The sequence below is a fragment of the Siniperca chuatsi genome, linkage group LG6, assembly GCF_020085105.1.
Source record: "Siniperca chuatsi isolate FFG_IHB_CAS linkage group LG6, ASM2008510v1, whole genome shotgun sequence".
Taxonomy (NCBI): domain Eukaryota; kingdom Metazoa; phylum Chordata; class Actinopteri; order Centrarchiformes; family Sinipercidae; genus Siniperca; species Siniperca chuatsi.
Window position 1 is genome coordinate 29,786,748 of NC_058047.1, and position 26,907 is coordinate 29,813,654.

Genomic DNA, 26,907 nt, shown 5'->3' on the forward strand with positions numbered 1-26,907 from the left:
AACTGACTCAAGAGTATATTTTGTCATTTTCACAATAACTTTATTACATGAACTCTTTTTGCAACATACAGTTAATCTTACAGCCATCTTCCTTCTCATAGTTTGGGGGGTCCAGCTAGCTTCCATCCCTCCATCTTTCCGACTTTTGTGAAGAAGGCCAGTGTACCCAGACCCAGACACGCTGAAGTACCGGTCACAGCACTGTGGGCTGGGGATGGACGGACACACACACACACACACACACACACAATATGGTTTCAGTTATGCAAGCTTAGCATACATTTTACACTTCATAAAGAGTAATTAAAAAATGTATCAATCAAATCTTATTTAGTCCCCAAAGGGCAGTTGGTTGCGTAGCAGTATTGGCACCCTGCTACTCAGGATTTGCCTGTGGCAAAGAAATTTCTTAGATCTGAGACAAAAACCCTCCTGTCAGCATGAAATCTGATGCCCGTCATGACAGGTACTGACCACGTCAGACGCTATATATCAGTTCTCAAACATGTTTGATTTCATCATAGCCAAAAACAAGATGCACATCTAGTTGCAGCGCCTTGGAGACAAGTCTGAGATGGGAGGAGAGCAGTATCCAATCAGAGCGCTCAAGGAAATAGGGGGCTCTGAAAAGGGAAGTGGACATTCCAAAACAAAACAAAAATCATGGCTACAAAGAGTGCAAAGATGGGGACGTTCCAAGTGTGGACACGAGATGGAGGGGGGGCTCATTGAACTCTGGCCATTGTCAAGCTTCACCCCCTGGCGGATGTAAACAAACAAGACGTCATTTCTGGGCAAGTGACTTCTCATGTTTTTTCGTCGTCTATCGCAATCATTCGCTCCTGTCACAGATCTCTGGGGTAATCTTGTAATCAATACACTTCATCTGAGATCAGTTGTTATGGAACGCCATTTGTGCAAGTAACATCTTAGAGATTACTTGTTTAAACTACATTAAAATGCGTGTTAACACAGAGTTTTGTAGTATTAACATGAAATATTTCTACATGTTAACACAACAAAAATTGACGCCTTAACGTGGCTTTTCTGGTTGTGGCCAATGAGGGAATGAAGGCACTCATACATATTCATGAGGAAGGTGGCATCAATGATGTCGAACTGTGGAGATCGTTGTGCATACAGTAAATTAGTGATATGGGCGTCTAAGTACACGTTAAAGGGACCTACATTGAGCATAAATTACTGATGTGGGCATCTATGCACTCGTTAGAGAAACCTGGGTCCCTCAATGGCCACAACCAGAAAATCCACGTTAAAGGTGTCAATTTTTGTTTTGTTAACGTGTTGAAATATTTCGGGTTATACAAAACTCTATGTGTTAACACGCATTTCAATGTAATCTAAACAAGAAATCTCTAGTAATTCGCAAATTTAATAAAAAATTAGATTTAACGTGAGTTTAATCCCACCATAATTCAATAGGGAAAGTTTGAAAGACTATTCAGGTTTTGGGTGAATAACCTACAACATAATTTTGAGAAATCCACTGTCTGCCTCAAGAAACCAGTCTGTTGTTTTTATCGACATATTAGTGTAGTTAGCCAACGTCAGCGCTGCTTGTAATTAGAGCTGGGTATCGCCACTAATTTCCCAAATCGATTCCGATTCACAAGGTCCCGATTTGATATTGTTTTGGTTAGGGATAATTTAGTAATACAACTTTTGCTTGGATATGAAAGAGATTCTCAGAGAACGAATGCTGTAAATTGTACAAGGAACCCTCTAACCTGGTGCATGTTTACATTAAGAATTGACCCATTAAATCACCTATAACAGAGCTGATATTTCCACTCAGACACCCCATAGTTATAAATATATAGATATTAAGAAAAAGAACTTGACATTAAAGGTTCAAATAATCATCAAGTATTGCATTTCTAAATGTTGTGCTGTTATTTCCGCGTTAAAAGAAAAAAGGTATTGTTAGAAAGATTAGACAGATTGTTTAATGACTGCTCACTCAGTCAGTCAGGTGAGCCTGGGAATCTGTATACCTGAATGGCAGATTTTCACTCGACTCACAAAACCTCTGTGATACATGTATTCACGCATTTGTGAACTTCCTTCATCTTGCCTTCGGCGAATCTATGTGCTGTTTTTAGCTCAGAGAAAGAGCTCGTCAAGCTATCAGCACAACACGTGAAAGCGGCCAAATCTGTAAAGTTTCCCCAGTATTGTACCCTTGGTATGCCTTCCGATCTGAGGAGTCCAGCTCGCTCCGCCTCACAGCCGGAAAAAGCTTCTCCTAGAGAGGAGCAACTAACACTGGTGGCTAGGGTCACGCTGCAGCTCAGGGGAAACCAGCTACATCCCAGCGTCGGGTGAACTCCACTTTCTGACCTGGGTGGGGTTTTTTTTTTTTTTTTAGCTATGTAGCTAATGTTAATCTAATGTTGCTTGTCATAGAAACAAAACCCACGGCAGCATCTTTCTCTCTCACTGCACAAGCGCTTCACTCCAGCAACCTGCCAGCGTTTCTATGCCAGAAAAAAATAAAAGCTATAAAACGCTAGGCTATATGGACACAAGACCTAACAGGATTAAAAGCACTGCTCACGTCTACATGACAACAGTCAGGAAGATAAAATGTGTTGTGGTTTGAGCTGCACAGCAACTCTCAGATTTATAAAGTCTTGTACCAATCAGTGTCTGGACACACGGTTCACTCACAGTCACCATGCAATGTGTCAGAGCCTGAACAGTTTCATATAGAAAAATGGGATAAACCACAGTGTCCAGATGTTTAAAACTGATCCACAATCAATGCTGTATCTTCTGCCAAAGGTGCCTCTACTAAATACTGACTTGAAGGAAGTAAATACTTATAGTCCAGGTGATATGCGCCAAAATTGAGGTGCTATGTTCACTTTTTTATAAAAGCATGAAACTTGGTAGACTAGACTTGGTAGAAATAGAGCCATCGCAATAACACCTCGTGGCGGCCATTTTACTTTCCACCATAACTGATGAATGATGTATTTTCCATCATATCTCCTGAAGCAGACATGATATAACATTTTCTGTGTTATCTACCCCCGTGTTTGGATGGTCAAGGATAACAATAATACCATATACAACATCATAAACTGTTCAGATGAGTAATTAATGGTGAATTCAGTGACGTGAGAAGGAAATCACAGTATCTGAGAACCTAGGCTAGCCTTTATGATATCATGTCTGTTGCATGCATGTTGAGTAGAGTTTTAAAAGCTTAATCATTTTGTTCATGAACCCTGACAATACAGTGAATGTAAATGAGAATTAATAGAAGAATATTCAATATGACCGTAGCAACTTAAAAAGAAGAGCTTAAAAAGAATGTTTCAGACAAAGATTTACTGTACTTCAAAAAAGTATTTCAGAAACATATTTGTTTTGTTGTTGAACCTATTCTTCACGGTCTCCTCCACATTGACACAGACCTGTACACTTTAAAGAGGCTTTTTTGCATTTGCAATACCCCCGGCAGCCTTTCTTGCAGCCACAACTTAAGAGTTCAAGGATGGACTGGCTTGCCTGTGGAAGAGTTGACCACAATGGTCTCCAATTGTTTGGGTCCATTCAACCGGAGATGGTATATTTGGTGCCACCTCAACTGCTTGTCACCAACAGTGTCCTCCTTGGTACACTGCTCTTTTGAGATGCTGCACTGTGGACACAGATGTTGTGGTCCTAGCCATTGCACATGTCTCAGAGCTGGATATTGAGGAGCTGTGAGTGACATTTAGGACTGGAAAGAACTAAGACATATACCTGCCCATGATTGTCAAGTCTCAGGGTCCTGACAAATCCATGGCCCTTCCTGTGTTCCATGCCTTTAATGGCTGTGACACAGTATCTACATTTGCAACCAGGGGCAAGACAGCATAGGATACCTGGAATGCAAATTACATGGCAAACAAGGCCTTCATGGCTCTGTCAAAGGCTCTAAAAGGCATTCCAGAGGAGGTAATTTCCATTGTGGAGCACTTCACAATTCTCCTCTATGATCGCACTAGCAGCCCACTCAACATGGATCAAGCTCGTCTTGAGTTGTTCACAAAGAAAGGAAGAGGAATGGAGCAAATCCCCAACAACTAAGGATGCACTAGTGCACCATTGTGGTAAACTCTTCCACAGGCAAGCCAGTCCATCCTTTAACTCTTGTTGTGGCTACAAGAAAGGCTGTTCAGGGCCCCCAAACTGTACAAGTGTACCAAGTTTCATGCTTTTATGAAAGTCATCCTTACATATCACCTGGACTATTAGGCAACCAATTATTTGTCAACTTATATTTATATAGAAGTAAATGTGTAGAAATGTATTTTCACATTGACATTTAACTATTTTTTTGTTCAGTTTAGGAAAATCCTAATATCCTCTGTGATTTATTGTAGTAAAATACAACATGAATCGTAAGGGGTTGCTTTTTTATAGGCACTGTACTGTATGTGTTCATGTGTCAAATTTCATAACATTACAGACCACCCATATTTACAGACCACCCATGTTATAAAAAACTGTTTCCCCTGATGTTTTCTGATGTTTCAGCCTGTCAAAAGCAACTCTATCAAAGAGCTTAATGGGAGTTCAACAAATGCAACATAAACCAAAATGGTGTTAGATGTCTGTTGTTAACTGCACATACATAGTCATACCTAACTGACTGTGTTCATTAAATGGTAGATAATGATGAAATTAACTTTGCCTGCAAAATTATACAAATGATATAGATGCAAGGACGAAGGAACTATATTCACCAAATAAGACATCCTTGCTCACTCCAGCATCATTTTGATGAGGCAGCAATTACTCAAGATGCACAGCTACTTCATTGTCCTATAATGTTTAGAAATAATTAAATAACTCCAATAGCTCCAACACTGGGTGTAGATCTATTTTGGCATCAAGCCGTTACAGAATGTGATGTGATGTGACACCAACACACAATTAAAATGTGTTTACTAAAATGTATTACTTAAAGAACAGATTGGATGTGAGGGAGCAACGAAATCAGCTATATATTTACTAAGTCAAATCCATAGCCTAATTAGATTGTGAAAGGCTGCAGGTACAGCAAGTCTAATGTCCTTTTCAGACTAAGGCTGATATTTTAGGGTTTAATAATGATAACTGCGACAGTGCGGCTGTATAGGACTGTATGGATGTATATTTTTCTTGAATGAGCAAAGATTAACTTGGAACAGAAAATTAAAGAGGAAGAAAAAAGCCTTTTGGCTAATGAAGAAAAAAGTGAGTGTTTTCATGATTAATTCATTAACCAGATTTACACACATGTAATATTTTTATTTTATGAATAAATATGAATAACTATAGCATTATTGGTGCTGTTCCTGTTTCCACAGGTGGTTTGCCTAATCTACAGTATTACAATCATGCAATATTATTAATATTACAGTATTCCTGTTCCCACAGCAACCCAGCAGTTCTTTTTACACGTGGTTCCTCGCTCTAAGCTCCTCCAGGAGCCTCTTTTCTCATGCTCCTCGTCTCCACTGAGACGCATTTAAGGGATTGAACATCCTAAATGATGGCAGACCTCGATCGATTTCCAGGCCACAGGCAGGAGAAAGCAGAATTAGCTAAATCAATGGAAAGCCCCCAGTGCCTCCTCTGGCAGGACTGATACTTACTTCTGGCTCCTAGGAAGATCCCAGAGGCACAGCCCCCAATGAAGTAATTCAGTGGGTCATCTGGGGCTTCACGAGCCTGAGCACTGAGACATGTCGCCATGCCGAAGATGGCTCCCATGGTGGCTGGTACAACACAGACATCCATATCAGCATTACACAATTTGATGCAATTTATGGAATCCAAAGATCAGTACTTGAACACATTTAGACCAAAATGTTTGAAATTACTGCAGCACTTTGGATTTAAAATTAAACAATGAAGTTGAAGTGCCTACTTTCAGTTTTAATCTTAGGATAATGCAGCTGTATAATATAATATACAATACTTTAGATACAGCCAAAGCAACCAAGGAGTTAAAGTGCTAGCCTATTTTTTTCAGTGAAAATGAAATGCAAAAATTACCATTCCCCTTAAAATGGTGATTCAAATTGCAATCACAATATCTGTCAAAATTATCACAATACGATTTTTTTTGCATATCGTTCAGACATATTTTTAACAAGGGGATGGAGGGTTTCCCGGTTCGTTTCGAGAGAGAATATTATAGATCCAAGATGCAACTGACAGAAAAGGAAGGCTACTGATATTTCAGAGCCATGGTTGGGGCCATAGATTCTAACTTGCACAAATCTCAGTCAGATAAAGGATCAATGAGTCAGGCAGACTAGACTAACATATTTAACTAAACAACCCCTCTGCCCCTGCACTCTCTCTGCTACTAGAGAATGGAGAGGGGGGATAGCAGATTAACAAGGGGGATGCATTTTGGTCATTTTGCTACCAAGGGGGATGGCACCCACCCCCCTCAAATTGCCTACTGGTTTTAGAGTTCCATTTGCCTGCCAGGAAGAGCACGTATTCACAGTAGAACAGAAAACGTTCACGTGAATGTTTTCTGAAAAAACGTTTAAACAGATATTAACCTTCATCAGTGATGATAGATGGCCTTTATTTTAGGTTATGACGGTGCAATCAAGTGCATTATAAGGCTTGCTAAAAAATATTTCCTTGGAACAATTGCATAATTTTGCAAGGTTTCCATGACTTATGCAGCAGGAGATATATTTTACCTTATCACTGTGTTTTTAAGCAGTGGGATTTGGGACATATAATGTATGATCTGAAAAATGACACTGTAGACCAAACAACTGTGTAGCTGTGGATTTTTGAATAATATGAATATTTACCCAAGGTAACAGTTGTGTTGGTAGCCCTCTGTAACGCTGCCAATGTAGAATCAGGTTGGAATGCCACTATGTGATAGGCTGAACCAACCAGGCCTGAAAACACACACACACACAAAAAAAAAATTTCAAATCAACACAATTGAAACAAGTCACAATTCTCATCTAGGGCTGACTTTGGAATATCAGTTATTTTTGAACTGTGTTTGTAGTAGTATGAAAAGCTGTTGATTCTGAATTCTTAGTCAGACTCAGTCTTGATTACTTATCAGACATTTCCTGATTTTCCTGATCACTTTGTAAATTGCATGCTGTATTTTATTCAGGCAAACATGCTGTTGTTTGTGTTAAGACAACATCAAACACTGGTGCATTTCAAAAGTTTGGTTTATTTTATTAAAATAAAAAAAATGTATTTATTTGTATTAAACGTTCTTATACTTACACGAGTTTATACTCGTCTAAAGACCAGAATATGGGTGAAAACAAACTAGTTTGTATTATGTGTTGTCCAACCTCATCTAAAAGGCCAAAGTGATTATTGCTATTTCAAATGGCCGCACAAAAAGCCTGCCATCATAGACAAGAAAAGATGTAATCATTTAAATAAGGATAACCCCATACTTGAGAGAAAAGTTCTTGAGAGAGAAGTTCAAATCTTGCATATTTCGACACCTCCACACCTAGCCAATTGTTGAGCATTGTGGGCTTGATTGTTGAATTGTCTGTTTTGGAAAGTACATTTCAGACGTACATTTATATAAGTAAATAGGCCAAACCACCCATTTAGTCTTCGGATCTTGTAAAACCGAAAAATACTGTCTGAAAACACTGACAAAAGGACAGCCCCCTTCATTACTGCCCCCCCAGCCTCAGGGGGCAGTAATGAACACATTACTGCTTGGCACACCAAAATGAGGTGAAGAAGACGCTGCATTAGAAATCTTACTTTGACAAGCAAAATCAGATCAAACTAGGTTTACTTGTCACATACACAATCAAACATAGAACATGTAGTGAATTTTTTAGGCGCATAGCTGAAACAATGTAACAATATAACCAGTAATGAGTTTCAGAAAAATTAAATAATATAACCAGTACATAAGATATGCAATATATTAATGACATCATATCAACATATCCCAGTTCCTAATTGACTAGGCCTTAACATATCAATTATCAACTTAAATTTAAATTGAAGTCATTTACACTCTTACATTTAACACTTTCTCAATTCCTTTTAGCAAGAATCTTCTCTTCACAGGAAAGTATTTAAAGGTAAACATTAACTGGTAAGTATTAACAACTAAATACTTCTCACAGACTATTCAACTGGTAATTTCTATTCTATTCAAGTCTTTCTCTTCTATCTTCAGTCTTCTCCCTGCAACAAACAAAGTTTAGTTATGGGTCTTTGAATGATGCTGGTCTTCGTCCAAACTTCAGCACTTCAGACAACGCCTTTGGAGTTGGGCATCACGTGATTCTGGCTAACATCCAGGAGTTTCTTGGCAGGAAAGAATCTGCATTTCTCTGGATCATTCTCATTCTGCTCAAACTCTTTTTCTCTTCTCGCTCAGGTGCCGCAACGTCCTTCTTAAGTGCGAAATCCAGGCTGCTGCCTATTTCATCTTATGCCAATTGGAGTAATACTCAACAAGCTGATTCAGTGGATCTGTGCACTCGTTTGAGTTTGTGCATGACACTGCAGCGAATGTCTTCACCTCAACATCATCGTCAGTCAGGTAAGGACACTGTTCAGGTTGTTCCGGCCATTCAACTTCTTTTCGCAGGAAACTAGGCCCCTGAAACCAGCTCTTACTTTCCAAGCTCTGTATCTTCAAACCTCTGGAAGCCTGATCTGCTGGGTTTTGTGAGGTGTTGACATACTTCCACTGAGAAGATATAGTCGCTTCTCTAATGAAAGAGACACGGTTGGCTACAAACGTCTTGAAACGAAGGGCATCATTTTCAATGTATTTTAGTACTGTTGTACTATCCGTCCAGAAGACCGACTCCATCAGGGGAACTTCAAGTTCTTTTTTCAACATCTGATCGATCTTGACTGCAACCATTGCTGCTGTCAACTCCATTCTCGGGATCGGGATCTGTTTGAGTGGAGCGACTCTGGACTTTCCCATCAAGAATGATACATGTTTCTCACCCCGGTCATTTGTCAGCAAGAGATACGACACAACGCCATATCCGTCTTGACTAGCGTCTGAGAAATTGTGAATTTGAGCAGTGTTTGTAGGCCCAAACGCAGGGGGTTTGAAACATCTGTCGAGATGGAGTTCTGAAAGCTTGTTTAAGTCTGTCAGCCACTTCATCCTTGTCCGGCATTCCTTTTCATGGATCTCTTCATCCCAACCTTTCTTCTCTTGGCAGAGATCTCTTAAAATGAGCTTGATGGGTAGTAGTAGTGGTGCCAAAAAACCCATTGGGTCATACACCAAACTGACTACAGATAAAATGCCCCGTCTTGTGCATGGCTTGTCCGGCAGATGTATTTTGAACCTGAAGCTGTCAGAACTTGTGCACCACTGCATGCCTAATGCCCATTCCACTGGTAACTTATCATGCTCCAAATCGAGATCTTTGACTTCAGCCGCTCATTTGTGGTCAGGAATGGAGCCCAGCAGGGCTCTACTGTTGCTGAACCACTTGGTTAAATGGAAACCACCACTGGCGCACAACGTCATCAGCTCCCTCACAAGAGCAACGGCTTCATCTTCTGTGGCTACTGACTTCAAACAGTCGTCCACATAGACGTTCTTGAGGACTGTCTGTGTGGCTTCAGGGGTACTCTTTGATGCTGCATCTTCCGCTGTTCTTCTTAATGCATATGACGCACAACTAGGAGATGATGTAGCACCGAACAAATGCACACACATTCTGTACTCTTCTGCTTCCACATTTAGATTACCACCTGGCCACCAGAGAAAGCGTAGCATATCTGTGTCCGTGTCTGGAATCCACACCTGGTAAAACATGGACTCTATAACTGCCATCATGGCGACAGGCTCCTGTCTGAATCTCAACAATACTCCGATGAGGGTGTTAGTTAAGTCAGGCCCTTACAACAACTGGTCATTTAGTGACACAGCTTGGTAAGTTGCCGCACAGTCAAAGACGACTGAGTTTCCTCTTTTTTGGATGGTAAACCCCACGGTGTGGAATGAACCATACTCTTCTAATCACTGCGAATCAACTGTTCTTCTGGAATCCTTACTGCGTAGCCTTTTTCCAGTATGTTGTCCATAAAAGCCTTGTGCTCTTGAAAGAAGTCTGTATTCCTACTGAACTTCCTCTTCAAAGAGTTAAGCCTCTCTTCAGCAATACCATGGTTGCATGGCATCTTCACCTTGTCATCCTTCAAAAGCAACTTGATGTGGAAGTGAACATCCACGAGCTGAGCTGATATCACCGTACGCATGAACTGTTTGTCATGTTGTGACTGTTCTCATCTGTCGTCACATCTTTCTGGAAAATCTACATTGTAGTGCTTCAACAGCATGTCTTCAACGCTTATTACAGAAATACAGTTGACAAGGAAACTTTTTTGCCATCATCTGATTCCTTCTCTTGGCATCTGCTGATTGGCCCACTGACGACCCAGCCAAGAGCTGTCTTCACAGCGTATGGCCCATCGCTCTGGCAATTAATGATCTCCCATGGCTCCATGGCTTTGACACCGATGAGCAGACCAACTTCTGCTTCAAGTTTTGGGAGATGGACTCGATTCAGGTAAGACCACTTCTCCAAATCTTTCTTCTGCGGGATGTTGGCCTTTTTTGCAGGTATATCTGGCTGAGTATACACATTGGGAAGCTGAATGTAATCTTGCTCCTCTAAGCCACACACCTCCAGATCGGTAACTTCATAGCTATTCACTTTCTGTTCTTGCGCTATAGTACGAAGCAGGAACTCTGTCTTTCTGTCCCACATATTCAACTTCTTCGCCAATTCTTCAGTGCAGAAAATCGCTGTACTTCCTTGATCCAAGAAAGCATAGGTCTTGATTATCTTTGTGTCTTTCTTGTGTTTTATCTGCACAGGTACGATGGGAAGAATACACTCATTGTTCCCAGCCCCAGTATGGTCACCTTTTCTGCACCCTGCAGACACGAGAGCACTTGTGATTTCACTCATGCTTTGTGACCTGTCATCTGCACTGTTGTTCTTTGATGAACGTGCAAGATAGCTGGGTGCTTGAGTGAACCATCTGGACAAGAGGCCCCCCTTTTTTTTTTTTTTTTACAGTCCTTGGACACATGATCTGCCGTCAGACACCCAAAACAAAGGCCGTTCGTTTTTCAAGAACTGAATTCTTTCTTTCAGAGGCTGTTTCTGAATCTTGTTGCAAGCATTCAGTGCATGGTTCTTCTGGCAGTAAAGACAGGGACTTTGAAAAACACTTGCTGACTTGGCAGCTTTGCAAAAAGTTTCTTTTCAGGTTAGCTTTTACTGACATTTTCGGTAGCAGACACATTCACAGCAAAGCTGCTTCTTTTAGACTCACTTTTTCTAATTCTTGGTTGCTTTTTTGGGCTGTTCTGATTACTTATAGTGGAGTCCAGGATATCTCCAAACAGCGGGTCATTGGCAATCTTTGCTTGTCGGTACACATATTCCACAAAATCAGGAAATCTGGCTCTTTTTCTTGTGCTTTCTTAAAAGTCATAAGCATAACTTCTCCATCTTTCTTTCAGTTTGAATGGAAGTTTGGATAAAATGGACATCATGTTGGTAGGATTGTTAATTTCATCCATGTAGTCCACATCATTCACTGTGTTACAACATCCAACCAAGAACAAAGCATTCAATCCTTTTCTGTCTTCTGGCCTTATCTGAGGCCATTCCATAGCCGCCTTGATATAAGCTGTAGCGATGGTCATTTCATCTCCATAGTGACGATCAAGCAGTTCTTCTTTATAAGCTCTGTCTGGTTTCATGTGCTCACAGCTCCGAATGAGTTCAAGTGGCTCTCCACTCGTGAACTGTTCAAGGTAGTACAGCCGGTCCTGATGACTGTTTTACTGTCGATAGCATGATCGAATGCCCTTATGAAAGATCTGTAAGTCAGAGGATCTCCTGTAAACGTGGATATGTCTCTTTGAGGGAGTTGAGATAAACTCTGTTGTTTAATGAGCATCTTGGTGCTTCGTGCAGGCTATCTGTAGAAAACTCAGTGTGATCATGATGATTAAGATGTGGCGTGCTGCTGACAGCATCAAACCTTGACAATGACTTTCTTCTATCTGAAGCACCAACTTGAGTGGCTGGCTTTGGAATGAATGTAAGGGATGTCTTACCAGCTCCACAACACACATAATCGTCTATATTGTGTTTTTCTTGTCTACACATCAGGGGTTCAAATCTGGGTCCTGAAGGTAGCTCTGATAAATCATATTTATATTCATGAGCATCTTGAAATTCTTTGTACACCTTCAGTTTGGTGTCTGAAGCAGCAAGCTCAGTTTCAAGCTCCAATTTCTCTTTTCTAATTCTCAAGCAAATTTCTTCCTGTTCTATTGCTTCTCTCTTTTTCATTGCTGCAGCTCTTGCCAACAGTGCTTCACGTTCAGCTTTAATTCGCAGCATTGCAGAAGTAGTACTGGAAGTGTGGCTTACCACAGAGTTAGCTTTAGATACACTATCATGTGGCCTAATATCATCTTCCTCATCTTTTAAGACATCTGCAATCCATTTGTTTGTGTTTTCTATAAACCGCTGAAATTCCGAATATCTGTTCTCATAAGCATCTTGATCCGCTTTCTTATCTTCAGCTATTAACTCACACAACTCTTCATTAATCCGTTCATACTGTCTTAAACATCTTTCGAACCGTAGCAATTCTTCATCTTTAATGAAATTAACATTGTGTTCATTTTCCTTCAACTTGGCTAAATCATTCTTCTGTTTGGTTATTTGTGCCAACTTTCCCTTGCATTCTCCTTTCAGCTTGTGTAGTTTCTCCTCTACAGCCTTTTCTGTGGGCTTTGGCGCCCTCTTTTGGTCAACACACGCAGCTGTGCTTTCTTCTGCCATGTCATGTCACTTTAAAATCTTCACACAAAACTGTCACAATTCTTAATATTGTCCACAGCTTCTAATCTTCTTATAAACACTCATTTAAAAGAGTCACTGATGTGGATTTATTTATGTCAAGCTCTATGACTTTCAGGATGAAATATCCAGTGAACACTTACTGTTACTTTTAGACGATGGCTAATAGAGTCATGAAGAAAATATCAGAACTGTTCCAGGGAAAGTTTCATTCAGCCGACAACTCACTCTCTAGGTAGGCTACCTCTGGCTTTCTTTCTGTATTCTTTTGCTGCCGTTTTCGTCCGTATTGGTCTATTGTCTTTGTTAGCAGCCACTAGCAGGTTTCCCTCAGATTCGCCCAGTCGATTAGCTCGCCTGTCTATTTCTTTAGTGATCTTCTCACGCGGCTCGAAATTTTGACTATGTCGAGCAGTCTTTTGACTTTGAGTGCAACAAACTGACTCACAAAGTTCTTTTGTATCAACACAAAACGTCAGTGAATAAAAGTCTTGAATCCAAAGTTATTTGTTTGACTGTTTAATTATGAATCTCAAAACATAAAAAATAAAAACTTAGGATCTTTACTTTTCTTACAAATTAACTGCAGTTCTGTGTAGTTCCGTGTAGGTCAAAAGACTGTGTTGCTCCAAAGTTCAGTGGCTTCTGACTGTTTCGCAGGGTTCTATTTCCTTCATACTAAATCTAACAGCCAATCAAATTGCATTATACTAAATCACTGGCTAACTGTTTACATTCCAATTTCTACGTTTCATTTGCAACACAGGTTTTTCTCAGATTTACAAAATAAACTCAAAAAATGTATTACTTCCATAGAAATGGCTTCAACAACCTTCATTCACTTTTCACACCACTGTAAGTCTATGATCTATACGCATTCTTATCCCACGCATGTTACTAACTCGACATCTTCTCTCTCCCGTAGTTTTGTGCTTTCTCGTCTCTCTCGTGTCTCCTTCTGTCACTTTCAGCAGGTATTTCTGCCTCCGGAGCTGTAGAGTCTGACTCTATGATGGCAAGCAACCTACTGCCCCTTTATGCTCAACACGTTGTTCGTTGCAGTATTCTCCAAAAGGCCAGGGGACATACAAACAAAATATCCTGTAAATAAGCAAGAAGTCAACGAGTGTTACCGAAAGGACGTCATTATCAAAACATGGCGATCCCTCATATTTTTTCCCACACTTTCCTACAAAATGACTACCTTCGAAGGCATCCATGTTGAAATGAAAAGCGCACCGCTCGCCTAGGGCACCTAGTTACAAAAATTCAGAGATGCACGACCAAGCGCCACGACAACTTGCAGCTCAATGCAAAAACATAACACGCAGATCCTCACACTGCATCGAGCATAAACCTAGCTTTAAAGAGTAGCCCACAGCTACTTCCCTGAGCTTTTCTATGTAGCCACTCGAGATTGTGTCCAAAAGCAGTTGAGTCTTGAGCCAACAAGTCCATTTTACATATAACTAACTGACTGTTTGCTCATTGTACATAGATATTATTGAAAAGGAATAATAGATTATGTATTTCAGATATGTAATGAAAAAATACAAATATTATGTTACTGTTATGTCACGACTGAATAAAGAGGCTTAACTTCACCCGGTGACTATGCGCTCTCTGGAATTGTGCAGATCTCAGTACAATCACTTTAACAGGTGTTGGGACTCCACAGATGAATTAATTCATTTGGGTGACTGTTAACTGAACTTTTGTTAGGAGACTGTATTCTCTTTCGTCTAACAATCCTGAGAGCCACTGAACGTAGCATTGGCCAGTCTGACCTGTGACACGGACGTCACCAGGTCAATAAAAAGGTCAGTGATGATTTGTTTTGTCTCTCATTCTCCTGGAATCCTTTACTGCGCCGTGGCTGTCGCACTCTCAGTGCGGCTTGCTCACCAGCAGACACCCACCTGAACTCTCTCCTCCTGGCTTCACCATGTAATCTGATCGGAGCAGAAACATGCAGCAGAAACGAAGTCTCCTGATCTACCAAAGCGCTGCGAAGGCCTATTAGATCCACACACAAAGCCTGCCAGCTGAATTCACATGCTAACAGGAGCACGAAGCAAGTTAACACCGAGCGGTTAACTCTGTAAGGACAACCACAGACGGAGCGACCGGCTTCCTCCGATCTCTACAAGCAGACACTGAACAGCAACAGGCACTTCCACAGCGGAACCACAATTCTTCCCAGCTTAGCTCGTCTACAACAGACTCACCACCAGCTAACAGCAGCACCAAAGCCACCTCTCTTTCCCTCCCACGGACAGGTAACGTAACAACTGGGAATAGCATTGAGTAACAGTGTATATAGCTAAGGACTGTTTAACTTTTGTACATGTAACATTACTGATGTGTTTTTCTGAGGTTTTGTTGTTGTGACGCGTTTATCTGTTAGGTTAATTTGGTAGCCAGACGCTAAGTTGATGTTAGTTTATGTTATGCTCCACACAGACAGTCTTTGCATGCTAACTAACTCCTTTTTACTTGGTACCATTATCCTAAACAAATTATACACCTCTAGTTTGGCCCTTAAAGACAACCACACCCGGCGGAGAGTAACTTTAAAGCACCCGCTTCACATTTCTGACCACGTGGGTTCATGCTTGTGCACGTGAGACATACGGAGAACAAACATACCCACATTCCTTTTGCCGTGCACCCAAACCTGCACACGCACACATGAACTTTGTTCTGTAGTTTAGTACTTAGTTAGACTTCACATTGTGTTTTTATCTTTTAAATAAATGCGTGTGTATAATTATGCTGGCTTCTTTAATGTTTCACAAGAGTGAGTAACTTGCCAACCTCCGATATGCTGAACTTCAAATCTTTCATCCTACTAACCTTGTAACCTTATGGTTACAATTATTAATTTAATTATTAACCTGAGTTCCAAATTGATAGTTTAGTGTATTTTATGAGACTCAGTCAATTAATTGGCTATCATTTCTCTTCTTTAAGAATAGTGCCCCCGAGGACTTTATTAATTAAAAGTTATTTATGTTTATCTTTGATCATTCTGAATTAATTCATCCTACACAGGTGGGTGCCCCCCTTTAAACATTGTAAATCCCAACACATGGTTGGCAAATACCAACCAGTCACCAAATCAAGACTAAGTTTTTATTAAATAGTCTTCATTAGGGATGACAGAAATATTGAAGTTCAGTCAAATAGTTTAAATTCAGATGCCAAATAGTCCAACAAAGCTATACAAGTTACTCTAACTTACACAACACCAGTGTTAGTGTGTGTTGTTAGCTCTCTGTTAGCAGCAACAATCGTACTATGGGTTGAGGAACTCATACATTGGTTGTTTGTGGTTCAAGAAAACACTGAATCCAAAACACCTCCGCAGTCAAATTCGCGCAAATAAAGGGAAACAAAATTCGTTTAACTTAGCGATTGTGTTGTAACCTGAACGCAGTTTGCTTCATATCAGTCCTGGGATAGCCTGCTAGCTTAATCGCATTAGCTAAAACATTAACACTAGTTCAACACAGTTAGTTAGCTTTCACAACCCAGCGCAACCCACTGCATCTAAATGCTTTTATCACTGCTGATATTTACCCAAAGCAGTGCCTAGTTTGGTGGTGATCCATGTTTTTTCGACGCAGTCTGTGCCCTCTGTCAGGTCCCAGTACCCCATTGCGGACTTAGCAAGGACACGGTCTAAGGAATTAAATTCTCACGAGAAAGTTATTACTCATGTGTTTTTGGCGGCTGACACAACCCGGTTTATGGTGCATTACCGTCACCTACTGGAATGGAGTGTGAAGGAGTCGATTGGCACTGAAATAGAAGGGGGGGGGCAAACCTGTGCTCAACCGGTTTCTTAATTAAGTAATTAAATGACCATAACAAGGAGACTCTAAAGTCACATTAACTTATTTTGCTCCCTTCAGTCAATAAGTTTCCTCCACTCATTGCAGTAAAAATAGCACATCTTAACTGATTCTTTATGCACACACTACTGTTGCTGGGCGTTTATTAAGTGCGTAATTGTGCGCTGAATGTTCTAACCTTAAAGGGATAGTTCGGGTTTTCTGAAGTTGGGTTGTAGGAGGTACTTATCGAAACCTACAGTAGATGGGGGTCGGCGCGCAGCCAGTTTGGAGATGCAGACAGCTGCTCCGCCACCGACTCTCAGCTCTGTATTGTTGTGAATGGGGATCAGCAGTAATATGTATTTTAACCACCAAAAAAAAGTTCGACCTAAAACAAATATCAGTCTAAGTGTACACTATAAAAGTAAATTTAACACCGCTTTACCGTGCTGTCAGACAGCACTTTCCTTTGGCACTACATTTTCTCAACCGCGGGACTTCCATATTCCTAGCATAGGTGCTGCGCACTGTATTACACCACTCGTAAATCAGCTGTTTAGGTCGTAGTTCGAGCGGTTTATTGAAGAGACAACAAATACAAGAAAATAAAAACGAGTGATTATGACAGCGACGAAGAAATACCGTACACTGTGGAGACAAGATGATACCTTTATGAACCGGAGTATACAGAAGAACTGCTGCAGATGGAGACTGAACGGGATGAAAGAGAGAGACAGGGAGGCAACTTCTGTGGAAACTAGAGGCCGAGCTGGAGGCCGAGAAAGAGCCCATGCTACCTGGTAGTGCAGATGTATAAACTGTAAGCCCATGCCCACGGACCCGGAGAGCTTCTGCTGCCATGAGTGGGACTTGGTTACAACACAATTTGAAGATCTTTCTGAATCCGCGGATGCCAGCGCCTCACACACAGTCTGCATCGCCAACCATCCAGTTACCTGCGTAATTGACTGCCGGTGTCTTGCGGACCTTTTCCGCTTTTTCTTGCGGAAAATTTTCTTTAGATAAATTAGAAAAAACGTCCCAGAACAGAATGGCCTAATGAAAGTTTGTCTTTAAAATAAGGTTTTAGTTCTCACTACATTTTATTGCATAATAACTGATTATTACACAACTAAAGTTTCGGGCTACGTTTTCCTTATCAACGTAGATTACTTGTGTCAGCTCTTTATATCAGCAAACTAAGCTGAAATCACAAACACTACAGCCATTAGTTTACTGTGGTATGTGTAGCCTACAACACCTTACACAACTTTCCCTGTGTAATACAGTGCGCTGCAACGGGAATGCGTACGATTAGGAAGTCCCGCGGTTGAGAAAATGTAGTACCAAAAGGGCTGTATGGCAGCACGGTAAAGCGGTGAGAATTTAACTTTTATAATGTACACTTAGACTGATATTTATTTATTTATTAGGTCGAACTTTTTTGGCGGTTAAAATACGTATTACTGTTGATCCCCATTCACAACAATACAGAGCTGAGCATCTACTGTAGGTGATACTCTGACTCTTAAGTACCTCATACGACCCCACTTAAAAAAACCCGAACTATCCCTTTAAACGGATAATGACGCCCCACTTCTGCTACAACATACACTGTTTTTCAAATTCCAGGAGGGTATAGAGAATCTGTACTAAGTTAATCAAACCTGTTAAGTCAATGCTCCCAGGAGTTAACCAATAAAGCATGTTTTTGAGTGGAGGGTTTATCCCATCAGCATTTTTCAACAGCAGAATTTGGAGCATCAAACAACAAGTGTGTGTGTTTCATGAAAATTCACTATTCTGATACACAGCTTTAAAACAATTTATTAACTTAAGATTTTGTTACACTTTAAGGAAAGTAACCCCAGAGCCAAAGTATAATTCAGCAGCAGAGCTCCAACTGCTACACATGGTGTTCTGTCATCCTGCCATAAAAATGTCATTAGTCTGGGTTTCAGTGTTCAACAATTGAATCTTTTGGAGGAATGACTTTTTTGCATGAAAATGATCCAATCTATACATACTGTATATGGTCAAATGAAAGCTTCAAGTGAGAGTCTGATTTTTAGGGATGCTGCCCCAGTCATGCTTTACATTCACATAAAAAAAGACATTATTTCTTCTTCCAGAAGTGGCTGTATTTGTCAGCTTTGAAGTCATCTTCATAGTGGACGGTGGTCTGTTTTTTCGGCTTCTTCACCTCTCTCTTTTTCTGTCGAGCTCGACGTTCTTCTTCAGACAGAGTGGACAGATTGACTGGCATCTTTTAAAAACACATGAAGAAACACCAATAAATGTACAAAACATTAAATATGAATGAACACACTCATGGACTCATGCTATAGGACCAGTGCACTTTATTATCTAATATATATATATATATATATTGCATCTCGCCCATCTCCGAGATGCGATAGGCGAGATGCGATATTGATTGATTGATATTGGTTGATCATGGCGAGGATGAATCCAAGGCAACCCCGACGCCAATTACAACGGCTAAGTGAAGTACCATCAGAAAGTCTCCTAGAAGATGTGAATGCAGCATTGAGAGCGATCCCTACCACAACCATCACTGAAACCAATGAGCTGATATATGCCTCAGCAGCAGTGATCCTCGAGATGCTTGGCTGCAAGAGCAACCATGAGAAAAACATGGAAGCTCATGTCAGGCATCATCGCGGCTAAGATAAGTGGACACATGGATCAATACATGAGCAAAGCACAGAAGGGCATTGGCGCACCAACCTGAGCACTGCCTGGATTGATTACAAGAAAGCATATGACTCAATGCCATACACATGGATTCAACACTGAATGCTTGGAGATGTACAACATCAACAGGACTCTAAGAGACTTCATTGCAAACTCGATGAGGCTGTGGAAAACCACCCTTGAGGCCAATGGCAAGCCACTTGCACAAGTATCCATCAAATGTGGCATATACCAAGGAGATGCTCTGTCCCCACTGCTGTTCTGCATAGGTCTGAACCCCCTCAGCCAAATAATCAACAAGACTGGCTATGGATACCGACTCAGGAACGGGGCCACCATCAGTCACCTCCTCTACATGGATGACATCAAGCTATACGCTAAGAGCGAGCGGGACATCGACTCACTGATCCACACCACCAGGATCTACAGCTCTGACATTGGGATGTCATTCGGGCTTGAGAAGTGCAGTCGAATGGTGACAAAGAGAGGGAAGGTAGTCCACACAGAAGGGGTCTCACTCCCAGAAGGAACAATAGCAGACATTGAGGATGGGTACAAGTACCTTGGAATACCACAGGCAAATGGCAACCTCGAAGAGGTAACAAGGAAGACAGCAATGGCCAAATACCTCCAACGAGTAAGGCAAGTCCTAAGAAGTCAGCTCAATGGCTGTGGCCAAAGGAAGAGATACAGACCACAGACGTTAAGACGCGAAAACTCCTCACCATGCAAGGAGGGTTCCATCCCAAATCCAGCACCCTGAGACTGTACGCTAGCCGTAAGGAAGGCGGCCGTGGACTAGTGAGTGTGAGAGCCACTATCCAGGATGAAACATCCACGATCCACAAGTACATCCAAGATAAGGCCCCAACAGATGACGTGCTCAGGGAACGTCTCAGGCAATGGGGAACAGAGGAAGACGTGCTGGAGGAGGGACCATCATGGGAGGACAAACCCCTACACGGGATGTACCACCGGAACATAACTGAAGTGGCTGATATCAAGAAGTCCTACCAATGGCTAGAGCGGGCTGGATTGAAGGACAGCACAGAGGCACTCATCACGGCTGCACAGGAGCAGGCCCTGAGCACCAGAGCAATAGAGGCCCAGATCTACCACACCAGACAAGACCCAAGGTGTAGGCTGTGCAAAGAGGCCCCTGAGACAATCCAGCACATAACTGCTGGGTGTAAGATGCTGGCAGGAAAAGCATACATGGAGCGCCATAACCAAGTAGCTGGCATAGTGTACAGGAACATCTGCACTGAGTATGGACTGGAAACCCAGAGGTCAAAGTGGGAAACACCTCCAAAGGTGGTAGAGAATGACCGAGCCAAGATCCTGTGGGACTTCCAGATTCAGACTGACAGAATGGTAATGGCGAACCAGCCTGACATCGTGGTGGTGGACAAACAGCAGAGGAAAGCCGTTGTGGTTGATGTGGCAATACCAAGTGATGGCAACATCAGGAAAAAGGAACATGAGAAGCTAGAGAAAGACCAGGGGCTCAGAGAAGAGGTGGAGAAGGCCTGGAAGGTGAAGGCAACAGTGGTGCCCGTGGTCATCGGAGCACTCGGGGCAGTGACCCCCAAACTGGAGGAGTGGCTACAGCAGATCCCTGGAAGAACACCAGACATCTCGATCCAGAAGAGTGCAGTACTAGGAACAGCAAAGATACTGCGCAGAACCCTCAAGCTCCCAGGCCTCTGGTAGAGGACCCGAGCTCGAAGGATGAGACCACCCGCGGAGGGTGAAGGACAAGGTTTGTTTGTTTTTATATATATATATATATATATACTGTATGCAAATTATAAATGGCTTATCACTCCTATTTCACTAGTAAATACCACTGTTCACTGGTATGCCGATTCTAAGTGGTATGCCACTTGGACTAGTGGTATGTTGGCATATGCCAGTAAAGAATGGTCATAAGCCCCTGGGGAGTGGTATATGACAGTGGAAGAGGAGTGAAATACCGTTTTCATGTGCCATATGCCGGCATCGTGTCAAAACACGCACCCAGCCTTATCCCTAACCTCATATGAGATGCTTAACCTGACCCCAACCAGTTTTCTCTGTAATGCCTAGCAACAACCTAACCTAAGACCTAACCCAAACCCAGAGTGGAACGCTGCAGGAAACATAATTCTAACTGGAGGGAAACACTATTTGATAAGGTAACAAACTTCGGCATAAGACCTGTTGAACGGCAGTGACATACTAATCAAACTTAGAATCCACATATGACAAAAAAAAAAAAACAGTCACACGTCACAGGTATACCGGTCAACAGTGGTTTCTATAGAGTAATAAGCCATTTATAATTCCCACACACCATCAGTATATCATAATAGGCAGCATATGTCAATAAGAATCTGTATATACCTGTGAGATGTGGTATATGAAAGTAGAACATGACTGACATACCGGTTATAAGTGCCATACTCCCGGAAAACAGGATTGGCATACTAAAAACCATTAAAGACACATACGACTCAGAATCGACATATGCCACTAGAACAAGAGTTGCATATCATCAGCCACTTTTTGATCTCTGTGCTGCTGCAAATTTATGGAAGTGTAATACTGAAATCGCTACAGTCTCTCTTTAAAGGGTGTCTTAACTAGTGCTGACCGATAAATCGTATTTTCATCATCATCGCGATATGAACATGCGCAACAAACAACGCAAAACACTGCCTGCCATTTTTTTAGGGATGTGTACCGTTATTAAAACGGGCCCAGGACCTAAAGACCGTATTATTTATTATCACGCTGCAGCCTCTGCCCTACTCTCTGTGTCGGGGCTGAGCTTGTCCACATACACACACGCACAAACAAAGCGGCCAGTAGAGCAGACAGGCCGCGGTGGAAGTGAAGTGACAGTGAAGTGAACCAGATGAAGTGAAGATAACTCGAAGATTACTCGAGTTGAGGACAACTACACTTGTAAACTTTAAGTAAGTGCAATAAAACCTTCGTGAGTAAAAAAGCCAGTACTTTATCAACAGACCTGTTCAACAAGCATAAACATGTAGAAAGCGATATTTTAATCTCTGTCTGCAGTCTCATATGTTTTACACAAGCACAGCGTGCTAGCTTGGCTAATATCGAATTGTTACAAGCTCAAACGAAAGGTGTCTGTATGTAGTCTAACTGTTTATCTTAGTTTGCCACATACCTTAAAATTTGGCAAATTCTTGTAAACTTAGCTGCTGGCTGAGACAAATCAGCCCCTCTTCCCTCTACCAGTGGTAGCCTACCTGCAGGCAGTGAATCACATCAGCAGCAGAGGGAGGAGGACAGAGGACAGGAGGAAGAACCGATGTCTGAGTTTTTCATTCTTTCTAAACTTCGCTCTGTAGTTTGATGTCAGGAATATGATTTATTTTATTGAGATTTTAGATTTTTTCCAGTGAGATATTATTAGGTTTATACAGTGACTTAATTCAGTATTTGTTTATTTATCGCAAGTCATATCCCCATCGCAATATTGAACAATGTTATAGCACATCGCAGATTTTCCTCATGTCGTGCAGGCCTAGTCTTAACATTGTAACACTCATTTACTGAACCTGCTTAAAGGAAGAAAACTAGCACATTTATCTCATGACTGACTATCTCTGTGTGTATTATGATGCAGGTCCAGAGCCCAATGACATTTTTGTATCAAAAACTGTCTGCAAATGCAGTTTGTCAGTCGTGTTACCATAAGCATAAGAATGGACAAAACTATGAAAATAAAATCCATGTTGAAATTTGAATTTTAACTTGAATTTATTCTAATGAGACATTCCCATTTTATTTCTCACAAATCAGTAGTTATTAAAAAGCACTGTATAGAAACAGAGCGCAGGGTGATGGAAATGGTGTACTAACCATGAGGATGCGTCTGGGTTCTTTGTATCTGATGTTTACTGTAGATCCATTAGGCCGGACCAGGATCACAGGGTACAGTCTCTCATATCTCTGCCGAGCACAGCGCACCACTGACGTCCTGTTGGAGTTGAGCTGAGGATTTTGAGTGTGGAGCAGTGAAGCCTGGCCGACCCTCGCAGCGTGTACACGAAGTGGTAACACTGACAGGTAACCTGTACGGGTGAACACAGGGCAAACACACCTGTCCGTGCATATACACGACCACCATTTCCACACACACAAAATATAATGCAGCGTTAAATGTCGGATGTACCACTGTCAACACAAGCTTAAGGCACACTAAAGTCAGTTTCTTTCATGTAAGTATAAAGCACATTTACCGTCATGTAGCAAGTTAACAACATTGTGTTATTTGACAATAAGCAATTCAATATTAGACTGAAAGAGTTTGGTGAAATTTGACGTGATGCCTTAACGTTAATACACGTTACAGAATATCTGAGCAAACTAACACGAGCCCTAACGTTACTTATCAGAACTCTCCTTAGCCAGCATGCATTTCAGAACATTGTTCTGCACGTCTTACCATGATAACAGACTCTGTGGAGTACAAAGCTTCGTTAAAAACATGTTTGTGAATCAAGACTTGTCTGTTAAACGTCTGAAAGCAGCCGAGTGCAGTAACATGCCCTGACAGGAAGTATTTGAACTAGAAGGTCAAACTTCTTCTTCTTCGTCGTAAAGTTTTATGGCGGTTGGCAATCAACGTTATAGTAAATTACCGCCACCAACTGGAATGGAGTGTGGATCGGACTCTAACTATACATTCACTAATGATTAAATAAAAGAAAATAAACTGAGAAAAATCAATTAAAAAATAAATAAATAAAAATAATAAACACAACATAGTTATATTCTCTTTATCAAATTTGTTCTCCTGAGATAATGAAACAACAATAGATAACACTTCTCTCTAGAACTACTTTGTAAAAGATCACGTAAATCAAACCTCATCTTCATTTCTTTAAGGTTCAGTGTCAGTTCTCTTCTCTCAGCATCATATTTTGGACAGTAAATCATAACATGTTCTAAAGTTTCTTCTTGATCAAAGTATGTACATCTTCCTGTATTATGTTTTCCTATTTTACATAATGTGCTGTGTAATCCTGTATGACCAAAACGTAGCCTGGATATTATTGTTTCGTCTTTCCTGGTTCTCCCTGTTTCCTCATCACGCCTACTTTTCTTTGAATGTTGTATAACCACCTTCCTGTTCTCTCTTCTTCCCATTGCTTTTGCCACCTTTCTTTCAACTTCTCCTTAATTGTGGTTTTCATTTCCGTTTTACTAAGGGGTACTGTAATGTCAGTGTGATTTGTTTTTGTGGCTTCTTTTGCACACTTGTCAGCTATTTAATTTCCTTTGATTCCTATATGTGCTGGTATCTATACAAATGCCACATTTAACCCCATCATTTGAATTCTATATAGTGTTTGTTGTATCTCTATTAAGACATCTGGCCTGCTGTCTGAATGGCTGTGCTTCAAGCTGATTAATGACGACTGCTCTCAAAGGTCTCACATCTTCAACCCATTGCAATGCTAACAAAATTGCCAGCATCTCCCCAGTATACACTGATACTCCATCACTGATTAATTTCCCAATTTTAATGTTGAAATCTGGAACTATGAATGAAATACCAATTTTGTTAGCTGTGTTCTTTGAAGAATCTGTATAAATGTGAACATAGCTGTAGTAGATACTTTCTATATATGTCTGTATTATCTGTGGATGTAAAATAAGCTCCATATCTTTGTTCTTTTTACCAAGCAATGTGAGATCTACTATAGGGTCAGGGCAGGGGGTATCCAAGGATGCATTACTGGGAGTGATACTGTTGGACTAATGTTTATTTCATTTATTCCTAGTTCTTTTGCTTTCTGCTCAATAGTGCATCCAAAACTTTTTGTTTCTCTCCTCTCCTTTTCCCAACAGGGTTTTAGTGCATCTTGCGTTGGATGATCTTCATTATGCCCTTTTAAATTAACCCAGTAGTTTAAAGATAGCTGTATTCTCCTTAATTCCAGTGGCATTTCTCCAATTTCCACTTGTAATGCTGATATTGGGGTTGTTCTGATGGCACCTGAACATAGTCTTAAAGCCTGATATTGAATGTTGTCTAGCTTTCTGAGAGATGTACTTGCTGCAGATCCAAACGCTACACACCCATAATCTAATACTGATCTTATTAATCCTATGTAGATGGTTTTCAATGCTGATCTCTCTGCCCCCCATTCACTTCCCACCAGACATCTCATTACATTTAGTACTTTTTTACACTTGTCCATTAACTTATGAATATGTACTGCCCATGTGATTCTTTCATCAAACCACAACCCTAGAAATTTAAATTGTTACACTCTCTCCAATTCTTGATTATATAATCTTAATTTTGAATTATTGTCCTTTCTTTTTCGTGTAAAGAACATTGTCTTTGTTTTGTCTACTGAGAACTTAAATCGCCACTTAAATGACCATTCTTCTATTTTGACAATAGCCTCCTGTATTTTCTTCACACTAAATTCCAAATTCCTACCTCTTTTCCATATTGCCCCATCATCCGCAAAAAGAGAGAATTCCATCTCATTCTCCAAATTCAGAAAAACATTTATCAAATAGAAAATAACAAAGGACTCAATATACTCCCTTGAGGAGTTCCATTTTTAACAAAAAAAATTCTGAATAACACTTCCCTATTCTTACTTGAATCGATCTTCCATATAAAAAGTATTTAATCCACCTATACATTAGGCCTTTAATCCCTAATTTACTTTAATTAATAATCCTTCCTTCCCCATCATATTATAAGCTTTCTCTATATCAAAAAAGATGGCCACTATGCTTCCCCTATTAATCTGAGCTTTCCTTATTTCATGTTATAAACATAAAGCAGGGTCCATGGTATTTCTGCCTCTTCTGAATCCACTCTGATATTTTGATTCAAAGCCTTTGCTTTCTACATAATATGTCAATCTTAGATTTATCATTCTCTCCATTATTATGCATATATTGGAGGTTAAGGCAATAGGCCTATAATTCCCTGGGTTTGTGCAATCTTTTCCTGGCTTACGTATTGGAACTACAACAGCTTCTTTCCAGACTTGTGGCAATTTTCCGGTCTCCAAAACCTTATTACATAGTTCCAGTAGGATATACTTCGATGATTCACTAAGATGATTTATCATAGTGTAACATATCTGATCTTTCCCTGGTGTTGACATCTTGGTTTTCCTGAGAGCACGATTCAGTTCTGCCTTTGTAAATGGTATATTTGTTAAATCATTGGTATCTTCATTTTGCTGTAATAGTTCCTTATTCTCAGCTATTATATTTTCCCTTCCTCTTTGCCTCTCTTCACTATTATTATTAGAACTGGGGCGACTGTGGCTTAGTGGTAGTCCACCAAACGGAAGGTCAACGGTTCTGTCCTGGCTTCCCCTAGCCCACATGTCGAAGTGTCCTTGGACAAGACACTGAACCCCAAATTGCTCCCGAGGGCTGTG

General features: G+C 40.8%; 2 protein-coding genes across 4 annotated transcripts; both read right to left on the minus strand.

Annotated features, from left to right (window-relative positions):
- Positions 1-14: 14 nt before the first annotated feature.
- On the minus strand, positions 15-16,646 carry ndufa11 (NADH:ubiquinone oxidoreductase subunit A11). Its single transcript, XM_044199012.1, has 4 exons — positions 16,491-16,646; positions 6,843-6,935; positions 5,655-5,777; positions 15-208 (listed from the first exon to the last, which is right to left on the minus strand). Exons 1-4 carry the CDS (start codon positions 16,567-16,569, stop codon positions 96-98), a joined length of 408 nt encoding a protein of 135 aa, XP_044054947.1. The 5' UTR covers positions 16,570-16,646; the 3' UTR covers positions 15-95.
- Positions 16,647-18,556: 1,910 nt separating this feature from the next.
- Positions 18,557-24,091, minus strand: mrpl55 (mitochondrial ribosomal protein L55). 3 transcript variants are annotated; one of them, XM_044199010.1, is made up of 3 exons: positions 23,931-24,091; positions 23,345-23,585; positions 18,557-19,013 (listed from the first exon to the last, which is right to left on the minus strand). In XM_044199010.1, the coding sequence occupies exons 1-3, from the start codon at positions 23,972-23,974 to the stop codon at positions 18,864-18,866; spliced, it is 435 nt and encodes a 144-aa protein (XP_044054945.1). In that variant the 5' UTR covers positions 23,975-24,091; the 3' UTR covers positions 18,557-18,863. The 3 variants fall into 3 exon arrangements, with proteins under 3 accessions (XP_044054945.1, XP_044054944.1, XP_044054946.1); XM_044199009.1 differs by having other exon boundaries at positions 23,345-23,609; positions 23,931-24,054; XM_044199011.1 differs by having other exon boundaries at positions 23,345-23,614; positions 23,931-24,035.
- Between the last annotated feature and the right edge of the window lie 2,816 nt (positions 24,092-26,907).